The sequence below is a fragment of the Sorex araneus genome, chromosome 8, assembly GCF_027595985.1.
Source record: "Sorex araneus isolate mSorAra2 chromosome 8, mSorAra2.pri, whole genome shotgun sequence".
Classification (NCBI taxonomy): Eukaryota; Metazoa; Chordata; class Mammalia; order Eulipotyphla; family Soricidae; genus Sorex; species Sorex araneus.
This window is the reverse complement of record NC_073309.1, coordinates 12,543,246-12,558,771: the sequence shown is the minus strand read 5'-3', so window position 1 is coordinate 12,558,771 and position 15,526 is coordinate 12,543,246. Positions and strand designations below refer to the sequence as shown.

Sequence of the window (15,526 nt, the reverse complement as noted above, 5' to 3'; positions counted from 1 at the left end):
TCTCAAGCATCCCCCTAACCTTCTGACTTTGCCAGGAAGCCTCTGCTCCCTGCGCTGTCATAGTGGGGGCCATACTCGGGCTGAGGGTGTGACGGACATGCGTGCATAAGCGGGGACTGATCATGGAGCCCAGAGTGCCCTGCCTTGCCCTATGACAGGCTCCCCACAGCCCCGCAGCTGGCCCTGCACGCACAGTCGACACCGAGGGGCTTTGCTGACTCGGGGGGAGGCAACCGGCGGCAAACTGGAAGGGCTGGAATGCTAAGCAGTCCCGCGGGGCCATGGCGGTGGCATGGGGGGGACAAGAGAGTCTGAGCAGGGTCAGGCTTGGGTGTTGCTGGGCTGAGGGGCTGCCTTCTTCCTGCAGGTGCTGAAGCCTGGCGGGGCCTGTCTGTGTGTCAGTGACGGCAGTCTGCTCCCCATGCTGGCCCATCACCTGGGCGCCCAGCAGGTACCACGGCCCTCCCCCTGCCTCCCCAGTGCCTGGTGGAGGGGGGGCAGGGAGCAGGGGGGAGTTGGAGTCAGGCTGTAGCTGTGCCCTGTGGCTGCCCCCTGACTTCTGAGGCGGTGCCTGCTTGGATGGCAGGTCTGTCTGGGCAGTGTGAGGTGCTTCTGCTCCCTCCCGCTAAGCCCCTGCTCTTCTCCTCAGGTGTTTACAGTTGAGAGCTCAGCCGCCTCACACAGGCTGATGAAAAAAGTAAGTGCTGACTGTTGCTGAAATGCTGAGGGGGTCTCGGGGGGGCCGAGGGAGCCTTGACTCCTGGCAAAGTCAGAAGGTTAGATGGAGAAGCCGCCCCCTCCCCAGAGCCCCGTTCTGTCCCTGCCCTGGTTCGCGTGGTGCGGAACTTGTTGGCTTTTCTCCTCACATCACATGAATTCTTGTTGGTGCTGGACCTGGGTTTATGGTCTGTTTCTGGGACTCCAGCCCTACTGGACCGGTTCTGTGATCTGATCGTTGTCCCCATCTGTGATGTTTTTTTTTCTTTTTTCTGTTTTGGGTCACACCCGGCAATGCTCAGGGGTTACTCCTGGCTCTGTGCTCAGGAATTACTTCTGGAAGTGCTCAGGGGACCCTATAGGATGCTGGGGATTGAATGTGGGCCAGATGCATGCAAGGCAAACTCCATACCTGTTTACTATCTCTCGGCCCCATGGCTCAAAGTTTATTATTTATTTATTTAATTAATTAATTTTGCTTTTTGGGCCGTACCCAGCAATGCTCAGGGGTTACTCCTGGCTCTGCACTCAGAAATTACTCCTGCCAGTGCTTGGGGGACCATATAGGATGCAGCTGTGTGCAAGGCAAACCCTCTGTGCTCTCCCTGCATCCCGCCCCCATCCCGCCCCCTTCCCCCCCATGGTTTTGGTCTCTGAAAGCTGGGGGTGGGGTGGGGTGGGGTGTGGCGGGGTGGGTTCCTCCTCCCCCAGCCACTGCCCCTGCATGAGCACACTCCCCGTCTGCAGGGCTCTCATTCCTGTCTGTGCAGTGTTGGGGCGGGGGGGACTAGGATTTGGGCGCTGCAAGTGAGGCTGCTTTTTGTTTGCTTAATGTATACTTCCAGGAAGTGCCGAGGGGCGGTAGGCCTGGGTAAGCGTGGGGCCCTCTCATCTAAGGGATGAGAAGAAAGAATTTCCACAAAACATGAAAGTATTCTGAAACTATTTCACTGGAAAACTTCAAACAGAAAAAATGCCCTTGAGGTATTTTTTTTTCCCCTGAACAAAACCTGCAATTTTAATTTTCTCGAAGATCTTCAAGGCGAACCACTTGGAAGATAAAATTAATATCATAGAGAAACGGCCTGAGTTACTAACGTCTGAAGACCTGGAGGGCAGAAAGGTGAGTGGCCAGACTGCCTGTGCGTGGCTGAGGCGCCCCCGAGGTGGCCCAGGTGCCCTTCTCTGCAGGGCTCTCGCCCGCTCGCCCTCGCCGCCCTGGAGGGCGGGGCAGGCCTTGGCAGACATGCCCAGCAGCCAGTGCCAGTGCTGGTGGGGGCGAGCAGTGGGGAGCCTCGGTTTCCCTCCTCACAGCCCCTGTCCCTGCTGCTGCCTCTCACGCAGGAGGGCCTCAGCCCGGGGACTGTGCAGGGACAGCCTCCTGCCCGCCCCGCTCCAGCTCCCCATTCTCCTCCTCACAGGCCCGTCCTGTTCCCCGCCCATCCCTCCATCTGCGCCTTCTCATTCTTCCTGGCTTCCCTTCTTGAAGGTGGAGGGCGGCTGGGGTCTCCTTTGTTGCCCACACTCTCCCCTCCCAGGGGCCACGTTCCTTCCTGCGTGGGACGCTGTGGCACTCCTGGCCAGGGCTGCAGCTGCCCTTGCCCAGCCCTCGTGTTGGACTCTGCTTTCCTTAAACAGCTTTATTGCGATAGGCGATAGGCATCACGCATATAAAACGAACCCATTCCAAGCACACGATTCAATGAGTTTTATTACTTGTTTGGGGGCCACACCCGGCGGCGCTCAAGGCTTACTCCTGGCTCTGTGCCCAGGGATCACTCCTCCCAGGCTCAGTGGACCATATCAGGTGCCAGAGGTTGAAGCCTGGTGGGGCTTGTGTAAGGAAAATGCTGTACTGTCTCTCTGGACCTAAATGTATTAATTAAAAAACTGCCCTACTGGGACTGGAGCGATAGCACAGCGGGTAGGGCATTTGCCTTGCACGCGCGGCCAACCTCCTGGGTTTGATTCCCAGCATCCCTTATGGTCCCCGATCACTGCCAGGAGTAATTCCTGAGTGCATGAGCCAGCAGTAACCCCTGTGCATTGCTGGGTGTGACCCAGAAAGTGGGGGGAAGAAAAAAAGGAAAAAGGATAAAGGAATGGCAAATGATGGAATTGCCAGAAAATAAATCAGTAAAAGTCTATTTGTGAAGATTGATTGCTTTGTTTTTAATCTGTCTCAATCTAGTTGAGGATGTAGTCATCTTTGTTGTTTCTGTGATCCACCTGGCACCCACCTGGTGCCAGGGATCATACCCCACACATCACACCTGCAAGGAAGGTTAGATACCCCCCTCAACCCCTTCCAGTGGGCTCCAACCTTTTTGGGATTTTTTTTTGGGTTTGTTTTTGTTTTGGGGCTACATCTAACGGTACTCAGGGGCTACTCCTGGCTCTGCACTCAGGAATCACTCCTGGTGGTGCTCGGAGGACCCTGTGATGCTGGGGATCGAACCTGGGTTGGCTGCGTGCCAGGCAAACGCCCTCCCTGCTGTACTTTGCTCTGGCCCCGGTCCAACCGTTTTGCACCTACAGACCCGATGAATAGGGGTAACTGTTTGGTGGCCAGGAAGGAAGGGTCTGCAGCCCACGGGCCACTGTGGGAAGCCATTGCTGCTGCCTGCTGGAGCCTGGGTCTTTACTAAGTTAAAAGAGCTGTGCTGGGGCCTGGGGTTTGGGCACATGCCCGCCAGGTGTGGTCCCTGGCACTGAAGAATGGCAAGGACCGCACAGACAGTTGTGCGACCCGCACAGCCCTGTTTGTAGCCGTTGCTGGCACTCAGCCCTGGCCCATTTGCTCTGGGTCAGACACTTTGCTGGGGAGACTGTTCCCACCAACGTCCCCTTCCTCAGAGTTGGGGGACACCAGACGTGCCTGGCCTTCCTGACGCTCTTAATCTGCTGCCGCTCCTTGTTTGCTTCTTTTTTTTTTTTTCTTTTTGGGTCACACCTGGCGATGCATAGGGGTTACTCCTGGCTCTGCACTCAGGAATTACCCCTGACGGTGCTCAGGGGACCATATGGGATGCTGGGAATCGAACCCGGGTCGGCTGTGTGCAAGGCAAATGCCCTACCCGCTGTGCTATTGCTCCAGCCCTTGTTTGCTTCTTGGTCACTTGCCGCTGAGGTCAGGGTCAGTATCTGTGTTGTCCTTTGTGTCCTCGGGCAGGCCTGGCATGTTTGGCTGGTGAGCGAGTATCCTGTGAAGCCTGTGTTCTCTCCTTCGCCTTGTCTTATTTTGGTTTTGGGGTCACACCCAGAAATGCTCGGGGTTCCTCCTGGCTCTGCGTTCAGGACTCACTCCTGGCGGTCCTTGGGGTCCATACGGGAGACTAGGGACCCAACCCGGGTTGGCTATGTGCAACGCAGGTGCTCTACCCACTGTACTGTCTCTCCGTCTCCTGTCCGCTTTTGCCAAATCCGCCTGACCCGCTCCCCTCTCCTCTGCCTGCCAGGTCTCTGTCCTGCTGGGTGAGCCGTTCTTCACCACCAGCCTGCTGCCATGGCACAATCTCTACTTCTGGTATGTGCGGACAGCCGTGGCCCAGCTCCTGGAGCCTGGGGCCACCGTGATGCCCCAGGCAGCCTCGCTGCACGTGGTGGTTGTGGAGTTCAAGGTAGGTGACCCAGAGGTTTGGGCAGGGGGTGGTGCCCGGGCACCTTGTTTTCTTGCAGAGGTCTTGGGTGCCGGTGGTGTGACTCAGACCTTGAGCTTTGGTCTTTTGCTGTTCGCCTCAGCACCACGCAGGGCTGAAGCAGAGAGACTCGCCTTTTTCAAAAGGCAGTAATTTGACATTTGAAATGGAAATGGCTGTGTTGTCATTTGGCAATTACGGCTTATCAGAATAATTAAAAAATATAAATGCAGAGTTCCAGAAGGCACGCTGTGCAGCCTGCTCTGCTCGTCACAGCCGAGGCTGTGCTTGTTAAGTGCGTCCTGAGAGAGAGCCGCTTTCTGCAAGACAACCGAAAAGCTTCATTTTAATTTTCTCATCAAAGCACAGAGTCATTTTGGGAGAGGCACTTTTATTTCCCCCTCCTTTCTTCCCCCCCCTTTTTTTTTTTTATTAAAAGCCATTGTAAATGCTTTTAGCCTGAAATGTGGAGTGCACTTCATTTGGCGTTTCTTTGTAAGAAAGCCTTTCTCCGCCGGTTGCCGCGTGGTGCTGGCACTTTATTTCCTGGGCGTTTCTTCTGTGAATCTGATTTACCTGATCAGCTTTCCCTGTGTGGTTTCCATAGCCAGGGGGACGGTGGAGCGGTGCCTGTTCGGGGCGTTTTTCTGGCCCTTTCCTCTGCTGTCCTGGATCACAGACTTCTCCCCTGCGAAGTGTGTCCAGGGGTGTAGACAGAGGGAGGCAGGAACATTGGGACCTCTCTGGGACTGGGGTCCTGGGAGCCTGCCGTCCTAGAGGAAGTGTCCTGCGTGTTGGGGTTTCCGAGTCCCTCCAACCTCCTGGTTCTCTTTCAAGAGTTGGGGAACCACAGAATGTGCCTCATGTTGGGGCTTGGAGCCGAGCTGGGCCCCACCTCACCGGCCTTTCCCTGGCCTTGCAGGGGCGGGGGGGGGGGGCGCCCCGCCCCCATTTCTCTGCGGCCCTGCGTGCCATTGCCCCGCCCTGCTGGGGGTTTGACAGGGTCATGCCTTCCTCGCAGGACCTGTGGCGGATCCGGAGCCCCTGTGGCAGTTGCGAAGGCTTTGATGTGCACATCATGGACGACATGATCAAGGTAGGGCCGCAGCGCCCACCCCCACTCGAGAGGCTGCAGGCCCTGACGGGGCTGTGTGGGCAAGCTTCTCTTCGGGGCAGTGCGGGCAGGTGCTGCCGCTTCACAAGGTTCCTTGCGAGTGGGAGCCCGGCGCTGTGCCCAGGGGTCTGGCTGCCCTCTGTCACCCCAGCTCGAGTTACCCCCGGCTTTGGACCTCTAGGTGTGACCACCCTGCTTCCCTGCCCCCGCGTAAGACCACTGAGTGGGCACATGTCCGAGCACCAGGGGTTTTCCCGAGTGTAGACATGGTCTTCCAGGTAGCCCACGAGCTAGGTGGCGTGACCCACCCTGTGAAAGGGAGAGAGTGAAGTGTGGTGAGGCCCCTCACTGAGGAGGGGCCGGGAGAGGGGCAGCCCCAGGTGTCGGGGGTCCTTTCTGTGGGGACTTGGTGCCACCTGGCTGGAGCAAGTGCCCTGAGGCACCAGAGCCATAGGCTGTGCTGCCAGCTGTACCCACAGGCCCCTCCCCTGTCCCTCTGCAGCAGGCCCTGGACTTCCGGGAGAGCAAGGAGGCGGAGCCGCACCCCCTGTGGGAGTACCCCTGCCGCAGCCTCTCCGACCCCCGCCAGCTCCTCACCTTCGACTTCCGGCAGCCGGTGCCCCTGCAGCCCGTCCGGGCCCAGGGCTCCATGGAGCTGAGGAGGTGAGTTCGGTTCCCGGGCCTGCGGGGCACTGCAGGGCTGGGGGGAGGGTGGGCTGCAGCGAGCTTTGCTGGTCCCTATGTGGAGCTCCGTGGCTCAGTGCATCGCAGCCGCAGAGCCTGACATTGGGTTGCCATGGTTACCTGCCGGTCCATGTTCCTGCGCCCTCCTGGGAGCCGCAGCCGGTTGGGGATTGGTGAGGCTGTCAGTGGTGATGTCCCGTCTGGCCCCTCAGCCCCAGCCCCCTTGAGTGGTGAGGCGGACCCCTGGGACTCGGCAGGCTGGGCAGCTGTCTGTCTCTGTCTGTCAGTCCCACGTGCCTAGTCTTTTTGCTCTCCCGGCACCGGGAGCCGCCCTCCCAGCCTCCTGCACCCCCATTTCTGTGAACTTGGGCTGAGGCAGTTGGGGACGAGCGGGACTGGCCAGCCCTGGGGGGACTGAGCACTCAGGCAGGCTCCGGCCGTGGCCCGTCACTCTGTTCTTCGCTCCCTGGCCTCTTGAGTTGGGGACAGTGGCGGCCCGAGGGGCGGGCCGTGATGCTGAGTCTGCCCCGCTTGCTGCCCCAGGCCCGGGAGGTGCCACGGGGCCGTCCTGTGGATGGAGTACCGCCTGACGCCGGACAGCTCGGTCAGCACCGGCCTCCTGAAGCCCGCGGAGGAGCAGGTAGTGCAGGCGCAGCTTCCGGGGGTGGGCTGGGGGTGGGTCCTGGGGGTGCCCTCACCCACCGCTCGCTGCCCCTCCCGCAGGGGGACTGTTGCTGGAACCCCCACTGCAAGCAGGCCGTGTACTTCTTCAGCCCCACACTGGACCCCACCGTGCTGCCAGGCGGCCCCCGGACAGTGGGCTACTCCGTGGAGTTTCACCCCGACACAGGCGACGTCACCATGGATTTCTCACTCTCAGACACCCCGGAATCGGGCACTGACTCTTGCTCGTGAGAAATAAAGTGCCCGAGGGCTCTGGGTGAGAACCGTGTGGCTTTCTCCAGAGGGCGGTGACGGCTCCGGTGCCCAGCCCTGCTCACCAGGCACCTTCGCTGGCCCCGCCTGCTCCCACCCTGCGCTGGGTCTGAGGAGCCCTTTCTGGCTGCGTGCAGAGCTCCGGGGGCGGCTGCTGGGGGCGGCAGCAGCTGGCACAGAATCTGGGCCTCGAAGACCCAGGTGGGACAGGCTGAGGGGTGGGACGTCCTCAAACGCTTTCCCCAGCCCCGAGAGGCCCCATCTCGCCGCATGTCTCTCTCTAGGTGGTCTCTCCCCACACTCAGGACTGTGCTAGAGAGGAGACCCCCGCAACTGAAAGAACCCCTGCAGCCTAACTTCCCGTTGGGGTTTGGGGCACATCTGAATCACGGGCATCCTGGCAGGGGGTGGCAGGAGAGGGTCCCTGTGATCCTGCACCCCAGCTAGTACAAATAAGTGGCAGACGCCAGCCGTGAGCCTCACAGTTTTATTTTGTCCACATATCCATCCTTCCTTTCAGCACCAGTAAAGGAGAAGAATACCTCTCTTTCCAAAATATTTATCAGGTGTAAAGATTGTTTTTTCTTCTAGGGAAGAATCGTCTGGAGATATAGTTGATAATGTTTATACCAAAACCTTAGGTGTGCTTACATAGAAAACCCCTAATGTCCCATGAGGATACAATACAGAAAAAAATACAGAAATTAAAAAAGTTTTTTTTTTTTCCTTTAAAACAGTATTTCTAAATTTCAGCAAGTTAATACAATAGTTAAAAAGCCTCAGGTTAATATTTATACTTAAAACTCAGGGTGGTTGGACAAATGAAGGTGGCCGTTTCCTTCGAGACTGACCCCACCTCCTGGCCTCTCCCGAGGGGTCCTCTGCGGGGCCTCAGACGCCAGTCCCGGCCCCTCCCGGGGCCTGAGGCCACAGAGCCCTCTGCTCTCTTTAAAAAATCAAAGTGGAAAAGGTCTGGCTTATGCGCAGCCCCGGGCACCTGTGGGCCTGGGGCGCGGGTGGCTGTGGGCAAGGGTGGCCTCGTGCCTCAGCCGCAGTGGGTGGTCAGAGGGCGGGAGGCCCGTCCCTGCTCCAGGTGCCAGGAGCTGGCCAGGCACCGGGAGGTGAGACTGGCCTAAGGCCACCCTGTGAGTTGGGGACAAGCACGTGCCTGGGCCTGGCTCCCGCCGGGCTGGCCTGCAGCAGGCGGCCGTCCGAGGCCGGGACATTTGCTGGGACTTGGCTGTGTCAGGAGCCCGACCTCTGTCTCCCCGCAGCTATTCCCAGCCTGGGGCTCCACCCGGGAGTGGGGGCCCGGTGCCCCCACGCAGCCTCGCCAAAACCCTGGAGGAGGGGCACAGTCCCAGCCAGGCAGAGCAGCCCAGCACGGGTCGGGGAGACGGGCTGGCCGGGGAAACTGCCCCTGCCGTGGGGCCTCCGCCCGGCCACGGACCAGGCCAGGGGGGTGCAGGCAAATTGGTGCCACCTCAGTGTCTCCAGATAGGCCCGCCCCGCCGCACCTGTGCGGGACTGGTGCTTGCAGGGACAAGGCACAGCATCGTGGGCTGGGCACAAGGTCAGTGGGGGTGGCTGAGAACAGTCTCGGGGGGGGGAGAAACCTTGCACCCGACTCGGGGGTCGACTTGGGGTCTGCTATGTCTCTGGGTGTGTTTATGGGCAAGGGGGTGGGAGGCCTGGGCTGCAGGTCCTGGGCTGGCCTGGTGGCCCAGTTGCCATCAGTGTGCTGGGGACCAGTCAGCCCTGTGCCTTGCTGCAGGCACACAGTGGGCCCTGCCCCTGCCGCCCTGGCCTGCCCCACCCACAGGTGGGCAGATGGTTCCTGAGCTCAGCCGGCCGGTGGGGGCGGGGGGAGATGGCCAGGCAGAGAGCAAGTGTTGGTTCTGATCGAAAAGAAGCTACAAATCTTATTTTCAAAACCAGAAGCCCCCTCCCTCCCCCCATGTGAGCTCTTCCTGTAAGAAGGTGATGCCCTCTGCCTTCCCACCTCGGGCAGGGCCGCATCAGGCACCTCTGGAGCCGAGGGGCCGGCCCATCTCGGCGCGAGCAGGCGGGAAGGCTGGCTGGCAGGCTGCATTCTGCTTTTCCTCTGGCGTGTGATCACCCATGAGTGCGTGGCCCCAGGGAGGCCCCTGCCTGGCCCGTGGGGGCCGACTGGCAGCCCTGTGCCCGGGAAGTGCTTCTTTGGCTGGTTCTGATTGTGTTTGGAGTTCGGCCTTGGGTGAGGCCCGAGTGAGAGGTCTGTGGCTACGGCGTGGCACGTGGCATGCGGACAGCGGGCATGCGAGGGTGCGGGCATGCGAGACAACATGGCAGCAGACGAGGACGATGAACCCTGGACGAAGCTCAAGGAGATAGAGTCCGGAACCCCGGTTCCCACACTGACCCACTGCGTACAAACTAGGTTGTGCTGTAGAATCGTAGAAAATCTCGTGGTCGAAGAATGGCACTGGTTGGGCAGCGGGGCCCCAGGCGGCCTGGCTCCACCGGGCCGAGGCAGGAGCACAGAGGTGCAGGGCGGCGGCATCCAGCGCGTGGGCACGGGCCGTGGCTCCCCTGGCACCGGGAGGCGCTGCAGTCGAGAGAAGGGGGCCCAAGGCAGGGCCCCCCCCAGAAGCTCCGAGGGCCGGCGGAGCCCACTGCTCCCGCCGATGGGGCCACTCTAAGCCTCCTCCTCTCCCGAAGACACCATCAGTCGCATGGCCACCGGGAGGTGGTCGGTCAGGCCCGCCAGCTGGGTGACAAAGATGAACTCTTCCACATCCTACGGGCAGAAACGGCCCGTCAGACCCGGAGGGCATTTGGCAGAGTGGGGGCTAAGGGCGGCTCTGGGACTTGGAGAAGGGGAGGAAGGCTAGTGAAGCTGGGGTGGGGGGCCCTGCCGAGGCTCCCCGCCCCGACTCACCGCCTTGCAGTCTGGGCCCAGCCCCTCCTCGGCGTGCAGCAGGTAGTCGATGCGCCGGCCGTTTCCCTTCAGCAGGTCCTTGCGCCCCTTCTGGCACCCCCCTGGGCTCTTGCTGCTGGGGAAGGCCAGGTACTCCCGGCGGCCCTCCTCGCTCTCCAGAACCCTGCACAGACGGGAGACGGGAGGTGATCCCGGGGGGCTGGCTCCTGTGTTCCCCACCCTCCCCCGGCTCCTGGGGGCAGGGAAAGAGGATGAAGTTGGGGCCAGGGGGGATGTGCCAGGGCGCGGGGGGCTGTCTGCCCTCACCTTGTTTTGGGGGCCACACTGGCAGTGCTCAGGAGACCATATATGGTGCCGGGGATTGAACCCATCCCAGTGCCCTGCCCACCGGATTATCACTCTGGCCCCCTCACCTTCCCTGTGGAAAGCTCCGTGGCTGTTGTGCTCTCTGTGTGTGTGTGTGTGTGTGTGTGTGTGTGTGTGTTGGGAGGATACTTCTAGCGCACCCCTCTCAGAATCCCCCAGCCTCCCCTGACCTGTTTCAGGCCAGCAGGGGTCACGAGGCACGCACCACTAGCCATGCAGCAGGCCACATGGGATACAGCTGCAGGCCCATGTCCAGCAAAGAATGTAGCAAAAAAAATGCCACCCACAATGTAGGTGGTCAGTGCTGGGCAGAGTGGCTAGAAGGAAGACAGATGCCTGGATGGGGCATTGCCCCCGAAGTCCGACCCAACTTCTTCCCTGTCAGCTTTCCTCCAGCGCCCGGGCAGTGCTGGGGCAGGAGGTGCCGCCGCCAGGGCTGCTGATGGCGGGGCAGGAGGCAGCTGGCCCAGCTGCCACCTGGGTCTCCAGAGCCCCAGCCTGGGGGTAAACAGGCTGGTGACATGCAGAGCGGCGCCCAGAGCCCCAGATCACTCGCCACCGCCTTCGCCTTTGATCATTAAGTCCAGCATCAACGATCCGGGAGTTATTGATAGTTCTTAATCATCATCTCATAAAAAGACCATTTGCTCTGCATAGGCTGATGTTTCAAATTTAGTTTCTAATCTGATGAATCGGCTCGAGCCAGCTGCAGGAGGCACAGCCCCGTGCCAGTGCGTGTCCTGTGCCTGTCAGTGGCTGGACTGCCCCTTCTCTGCAAGCGTCAGCCGGGGGCTCCCAGGCACAGACACCCCCAGAGCCCTGGGCAGCCCTCTGCAGTCCGGGGGTGATTCTGGCCCAGTTTCCTGTCCCCAGCAGGTGGGGCTCGAGCGGGCCAAAGTGCGGTTGACCTGAACACAGGTGCGGGGTCAGGAGCATCCCACCCAACTCGCCGCCCCAGGTGTGGCTGTCATTGGGACCTCTGGCCCTTGCCCCATTTTCTGCTTGCTTTGGGGACAACAGTCCTCAGTGCTCAGAGGTGGGGGAGGACCAAACCTGAGGCTCCCACATAAGTCTGGGCTTGAGCCCGGCTCCCACCCAGGCACCCCTCCCAGTGAGCGCTCGCCTGCACCCCCGCACCCCGAGTCAGGGCTTTGCTCATCCCGGGAGGGGGGTGCTCACTTTTGCAGATTGTCAGGGGTGGCCACGTCCTCGTCGTAGAGGCCGTCCTGGTCCAACAGGGTGCCTGCGGGCGAGGGGAGAGTGCGGTGGGCACAGGCCTGCCTTCCCAAGCACTCGAGCAGGCCCTCCCCTTCCCCCCAGCTGTCCCCACAGCTCACCAATGGCCCAGGGCTTCTCCTCCCCGGGCCCCAGGCGGCAGGGGTCCTTGTAGCGTGTAAACAGGGAGTGTTGCTGCTCCAGCTTGTCGTCTGCAGAGAGATGTGGTGCGCTCAGGCCTGTCCTGTGACCAGAGGCCACCAGGCCGTGCCCGCCAGGAACTGATTCATGGTGGCACCCCGCACCCAGTCCGCCGTCAGCCTTCTGCTGGCATAGGCCAGGCCCATGGGCCCTCCTGTGCTCCAGGACGCCTGCATCCCAAGGCCTCTGCAGGTCCCGTGGCAAACCCACATGGACTGAGGGCAGGTGGAACCCACGGGCCAGAAGGGGGAGGTAAGCGCTCTGAGGGGGGCACTTCTGTGGCCAGGGTGCGAGGAGCCCCGTGGAGGGTGAGGCTGCCTTTTGGCCCTCAACATCTGGCCAAGGGAGGTACAAACTAGCACGGTCATCTGGCTCACAGAAGAGCAGCATAAGCCAACCGTGCCAGCTGCACCCACCGTGAACTCTAGAGGGTTTTAGAGGCTTAGAGGGTGATTTCCCGAGTTCAGGTCCCGGCTGTGTGGGCCTCACCACTGTCTCTGTGTCTCAGCTTCCTCCCCTTCCTCCCTGAGGGCCCAGGGGAAGGCTGAGGGGGCACCTATGCGCGCCGGGGGCGTGTGGGGGGGGCAGGCCTTCCCTGCAGGGGTTCTTTTTTAGGGCGTCTCTTTGTCTCCAGCACGGAGGCCCCGGAGCTTTCTAGGCAGCGCGTGGGCTCTTCCCGTTCTAGGATTTCTAAGGGGGCGGAGAAATCACAGTCTTGCTAAGATCCCACCCCCGTGCTCCCGGGGAAGCGCTGCGGGGCGGCCTCGCCAGGAGCCCCGGGAGCGGGGCGGGCCCGGCCCTCACCCGACGAGCAGTTGTCGAAATTCAGGTCTCCGCAGATGACGTCGAACGCCACCAGCTCCTCGGGGTTGGCTGTGCTGGACGAGGAGGTAGATTTTCGGAAATCAGCCAGCCAGTCCTGAAGCATGTCCAGCTGCTCGCAGCGGATGGCGCTGTCCTCTGCGGGTGGGGGTGGGAGCAGGGGCTGACGCTGGGCCCCGCCCCGCGCCCCGCCCCGCCCCGCCCCCGCGGCCGCGCGGCTGCTTACCTGGCAGGGCGTGCAGGTGCGTGCAGGTGATGTACCCGACGATTCTTTGGTCCTGAGCTGTGCTTCCCACCTGCACCTGCGGGGGAGGAGTGGTGTCAGTGACAAAGCAGGGGGCCGTGACACCCGCCCCCGCCAGGTCCCACCTCACAATCCCAGGCCCAGGCCAGTACAACTCCTGATTGAAGACCACCCTGGCCCCGTGCGGGAGCTAGAAGCATCAGGAAGCAACAAGCAGTGTCTAGAGGTCAGAGCAGATTTGCCAGCCAGCCACCCTGCCGGAGCGGGGGGAGAGGGAGGGGCAGCCCACTGGGATGAGCCCTGGATTCCCAACTGCTCCTTCCCGCACATCTCTGTCCCTTCCTCCTGGGTGGCAGTCACGGCCTCTGCACAGGGCACCTGTGTCAGGCTGACTCCAGCCACCACCTCAGCCCAGCCCTCCTGGCTCCCTGCCCCACGGCCCCCCTGAACTCAGCTTCCCAGCTCACTTCCTTCACAGAGACACGGACTCCACGCATCCACAGCCCGCAGAGCCTCCTGCACCTGCCTCCCCACATCAGTGTAATGGGAGCAGGCGCCTCTGGGGGAAAACTCAAGATGCATCCCAGGGGCACTTGGGCGGTGGCTGGGAGGGGAGCTGGGGAGGGCCGGCCCCGAGGGCCTGGGGGTGTGCCCCCAGGACCCCCAGCAGCCGGGGTCAACACCCCTTCTTCCTCCCCAGGATCTCCTGCCAGAGCCTCAGCTGTCCTCCCGCCAGCTCTGTGAATCCATTCCTGATTGGGGTCTCAGTGGCGACGTGCACCCCAAGCCCCGGGACACCTCTGGGTGGGTAGGGTGTTGCGTCCAAGATGGCCCTGCCCAGCCTTTTGGCTGAGTCCCCGCGCCTCTGCTCCCAGAGCCGCTTTCTGCTGTTTCCCTCCAGGGGAACCTGGGCTCCATCAGCACCCCCTCACCCCCACACACACACACTCCTGGGCTCTGTGTCCCCTCTCCTAGCCCCGCCCCAGGCCCCAGGGGGTGAATGTGGCTACTTGGTAGCAGACTGTGGCCTGGATTTCGAGGTGCTCCTAAAGGCCAAGTGAAGCGTATTCTTCCCTTCTTGCCCATGTTTTACACCTTGGCCTGACAGTATCCTTGGAACTGTGCTCTACTGCAAAAACAACATGGTTTAAAAACCAACAGTAAGAAGCTGGAGCGATAGTACAGCGGGGAGGGCGCTTGCCTTGCATGCAGCTGACCAGGGTTCAATCCCCGGCATCCCATATGGTCCCCTGAGCACCACACCGTCAGGAGTGATTCCCCAGTGCAGAGCCAGGAATCACAAAAACAAAACAAACCCCCCAAAACCCGAAAGCCACAAATAGAATGCCCATGGGCCACACGAGGGCGCCATTGCGCCCTCCCGTCTCTGGGGCCAGAGGTCAGCCCCCTCCTAACAGTGTTTGGACGCAGGTTCAGGACGTTGTGGACCCTGCCTTGCGAGAGGCTTGTGACGGTGACGATTATACTAAAATCTTGCCCTATCTGGCCAGGGTCCCCAAACTCCAGTGGCCAAGGCTGTGTTACGTTGGCTGCCCCGTGCCCAGCCCCTCCCTGTGGTGGTGCTTTGTGAGCTGCGGGTGACAGGCTGCCTGTCTGGAGGCTCTTCAGTGTCCCTTGTACCTTGTCCCGGGCATGCGCTGCATCCAGGACAGGCCGGCGACAAGTGTGGGAGGCACTGAGGCGCCTCCCCAGCCCCCCTCCCTGATCCACCCTCCGGCTCCCCCTCCCCCTGCTCCCCCACCGGGCTCCCCTCCCCTCCTGCTCTGCTCGCCCGCCCGTGAGTGCGCCGGGATCCACTTTATCATGTGCTGGAACTTATCGATCGGGGCCTCGAGTGCTCGGGAGCCGTACAGGCTTGTGTTACTCTGGCGAAAACAAACACTCACGCCGAGAGGCCGTGCCTTCCCGTCCTGCTGGGCACAGGCTGTCAGCAGAGCGGGACTCAGCTGTGCCTCGCCACACCATGCTTCCAGCCCTGCTGCTCAGCTCCGGGCAGCACAGCTGGTGCTCGGGCATGGGCGGTGCCAGCGGACGCTGGAGGACGGGCTGCCCCGGGAGCCCCTCTGGCAAAGGCCGCACACGCCCAGCACCCTGGCCCAGTTCCGGGCCCGGCCTGTGCCTACAGCCTTATCTGGCACCCGCAGAGACGAGCCAGTGCTGCGTGCCGGGCAGAGCCAGCCTGCCCAGCTCTGCTGCTGGGAGCCGGAATCCAGACCCTCAGCACAAAGGCCAAGGGACCCTCCGAGGGACTGTGGGTTGGAGCTGGGCAGCCCAGTGGGGGCCAAGGGCTGGACAGGGCTAATGCAGTGCCCCCCCCCCCCGGCGTGCAGCTGGAGAGCTAGAGAAAAAGTGCAGGAAGCGGGGGTCTCAGCTGGGAGGATGCAGAGGACACCGGCTGGCCAGCCAGGGTTCCAGCAAGGCTGGGACTGTGGATGGACTCACCGAGTCTGGTGGGCTTTTTCCGTGGTGGGGGAGGGGCAGTGTGGGGGCGGGGCCAGCAGGCCATTCGCTTACTTTGGAACTGAGTTGGAGCCTCAGGAGAGGTCTGGGGTGGGCAGGGGGGCAGTGAAGCCACAGCTGCGTCTGCGTGTGTGGTGCCTATAGGGCACTGGGCGGGGGTGAAGTGGAGGGGGCTGCTGAGTAGGGAC

The 15,526-nt window shown here is 61.6% G+C and overlaps 2 protein-coding genes across 5 annotated transcripts in view; one reads left to right on the top strand and one right to left on the bottom strand.

The window, feature by feature from the left end:
• PRMT7 (protein arginine methyltransferase 7) overlaps positions 1-7,414 on the top strand; it is a 32,989-nt gene extending 25,575 nt beyond the window's left edge. For 2 of the 3 annotated variants that reach the window (XM_055145430.1, XM_055145429.1), the window contains exons 11-18: positions 368-451; positions 650-697; positions 1,751-1,840; positions 4,176-4,337; positions 5,377-5,451; positions 5,972-6,132; positions 6,697-6,793; positions 6,877-7,100. In XM_055145430.1, the coding sequence (XP_055001405.1) occupies positions 368-451; positions 650-697; positions 1,751-1,840; positions 4,176-4,337; positions 5,377-5,451; positions 5,972-6,132; positions 6,697-6,793; positions 6,877-7,068 (909 nt within the window). In that variant the 3' untranslated portion in view covers positions 7,069-7,100. The other variant, XM_055145432.1, reaches the window with a different exon arrangement.
• A 146-nt stretch (positions 7,415-7,560) lies between these two features.
• Positions 7,561-15,526, bottom strand: part of SMPD3 (sphingomyelin phosphodiesterase 3) — a 71,838-nt gene continuing 63,872 nt past the window's right edge. For both annotated transcript variants that reach the window (XM_004600573.2, XM_055145433.1), the window contains exons 4-9: positions 12,840-12,915; positions 12,596-12,751; positions 11,713-11,802; positions 11,555-11,618; positions 10,010-10,172; positions 7,561-9,868 (exon numbers count right to left, since the gene is read on the bottom strand). In XM_004600573.2, the coding sequence (XP_004600630.2) occupies positions 9,767-9,868; positions 10,010-10,172; positions 11,555-11,618; positions 11,713-11,802; positions 12,596-12,751; positions 12,840-12,915 (651 nt within the window). In that variant the 3' untranslated portion in view covers positions 7,561-9,766. The remainder of the gene's footprint in view (positions 9,869-10,009; positions 10,173-11,554; positions 11,619-11,712; positions 11,803-12,595; positions 12,752-12,839; positions 12,916-15,526) is intronic.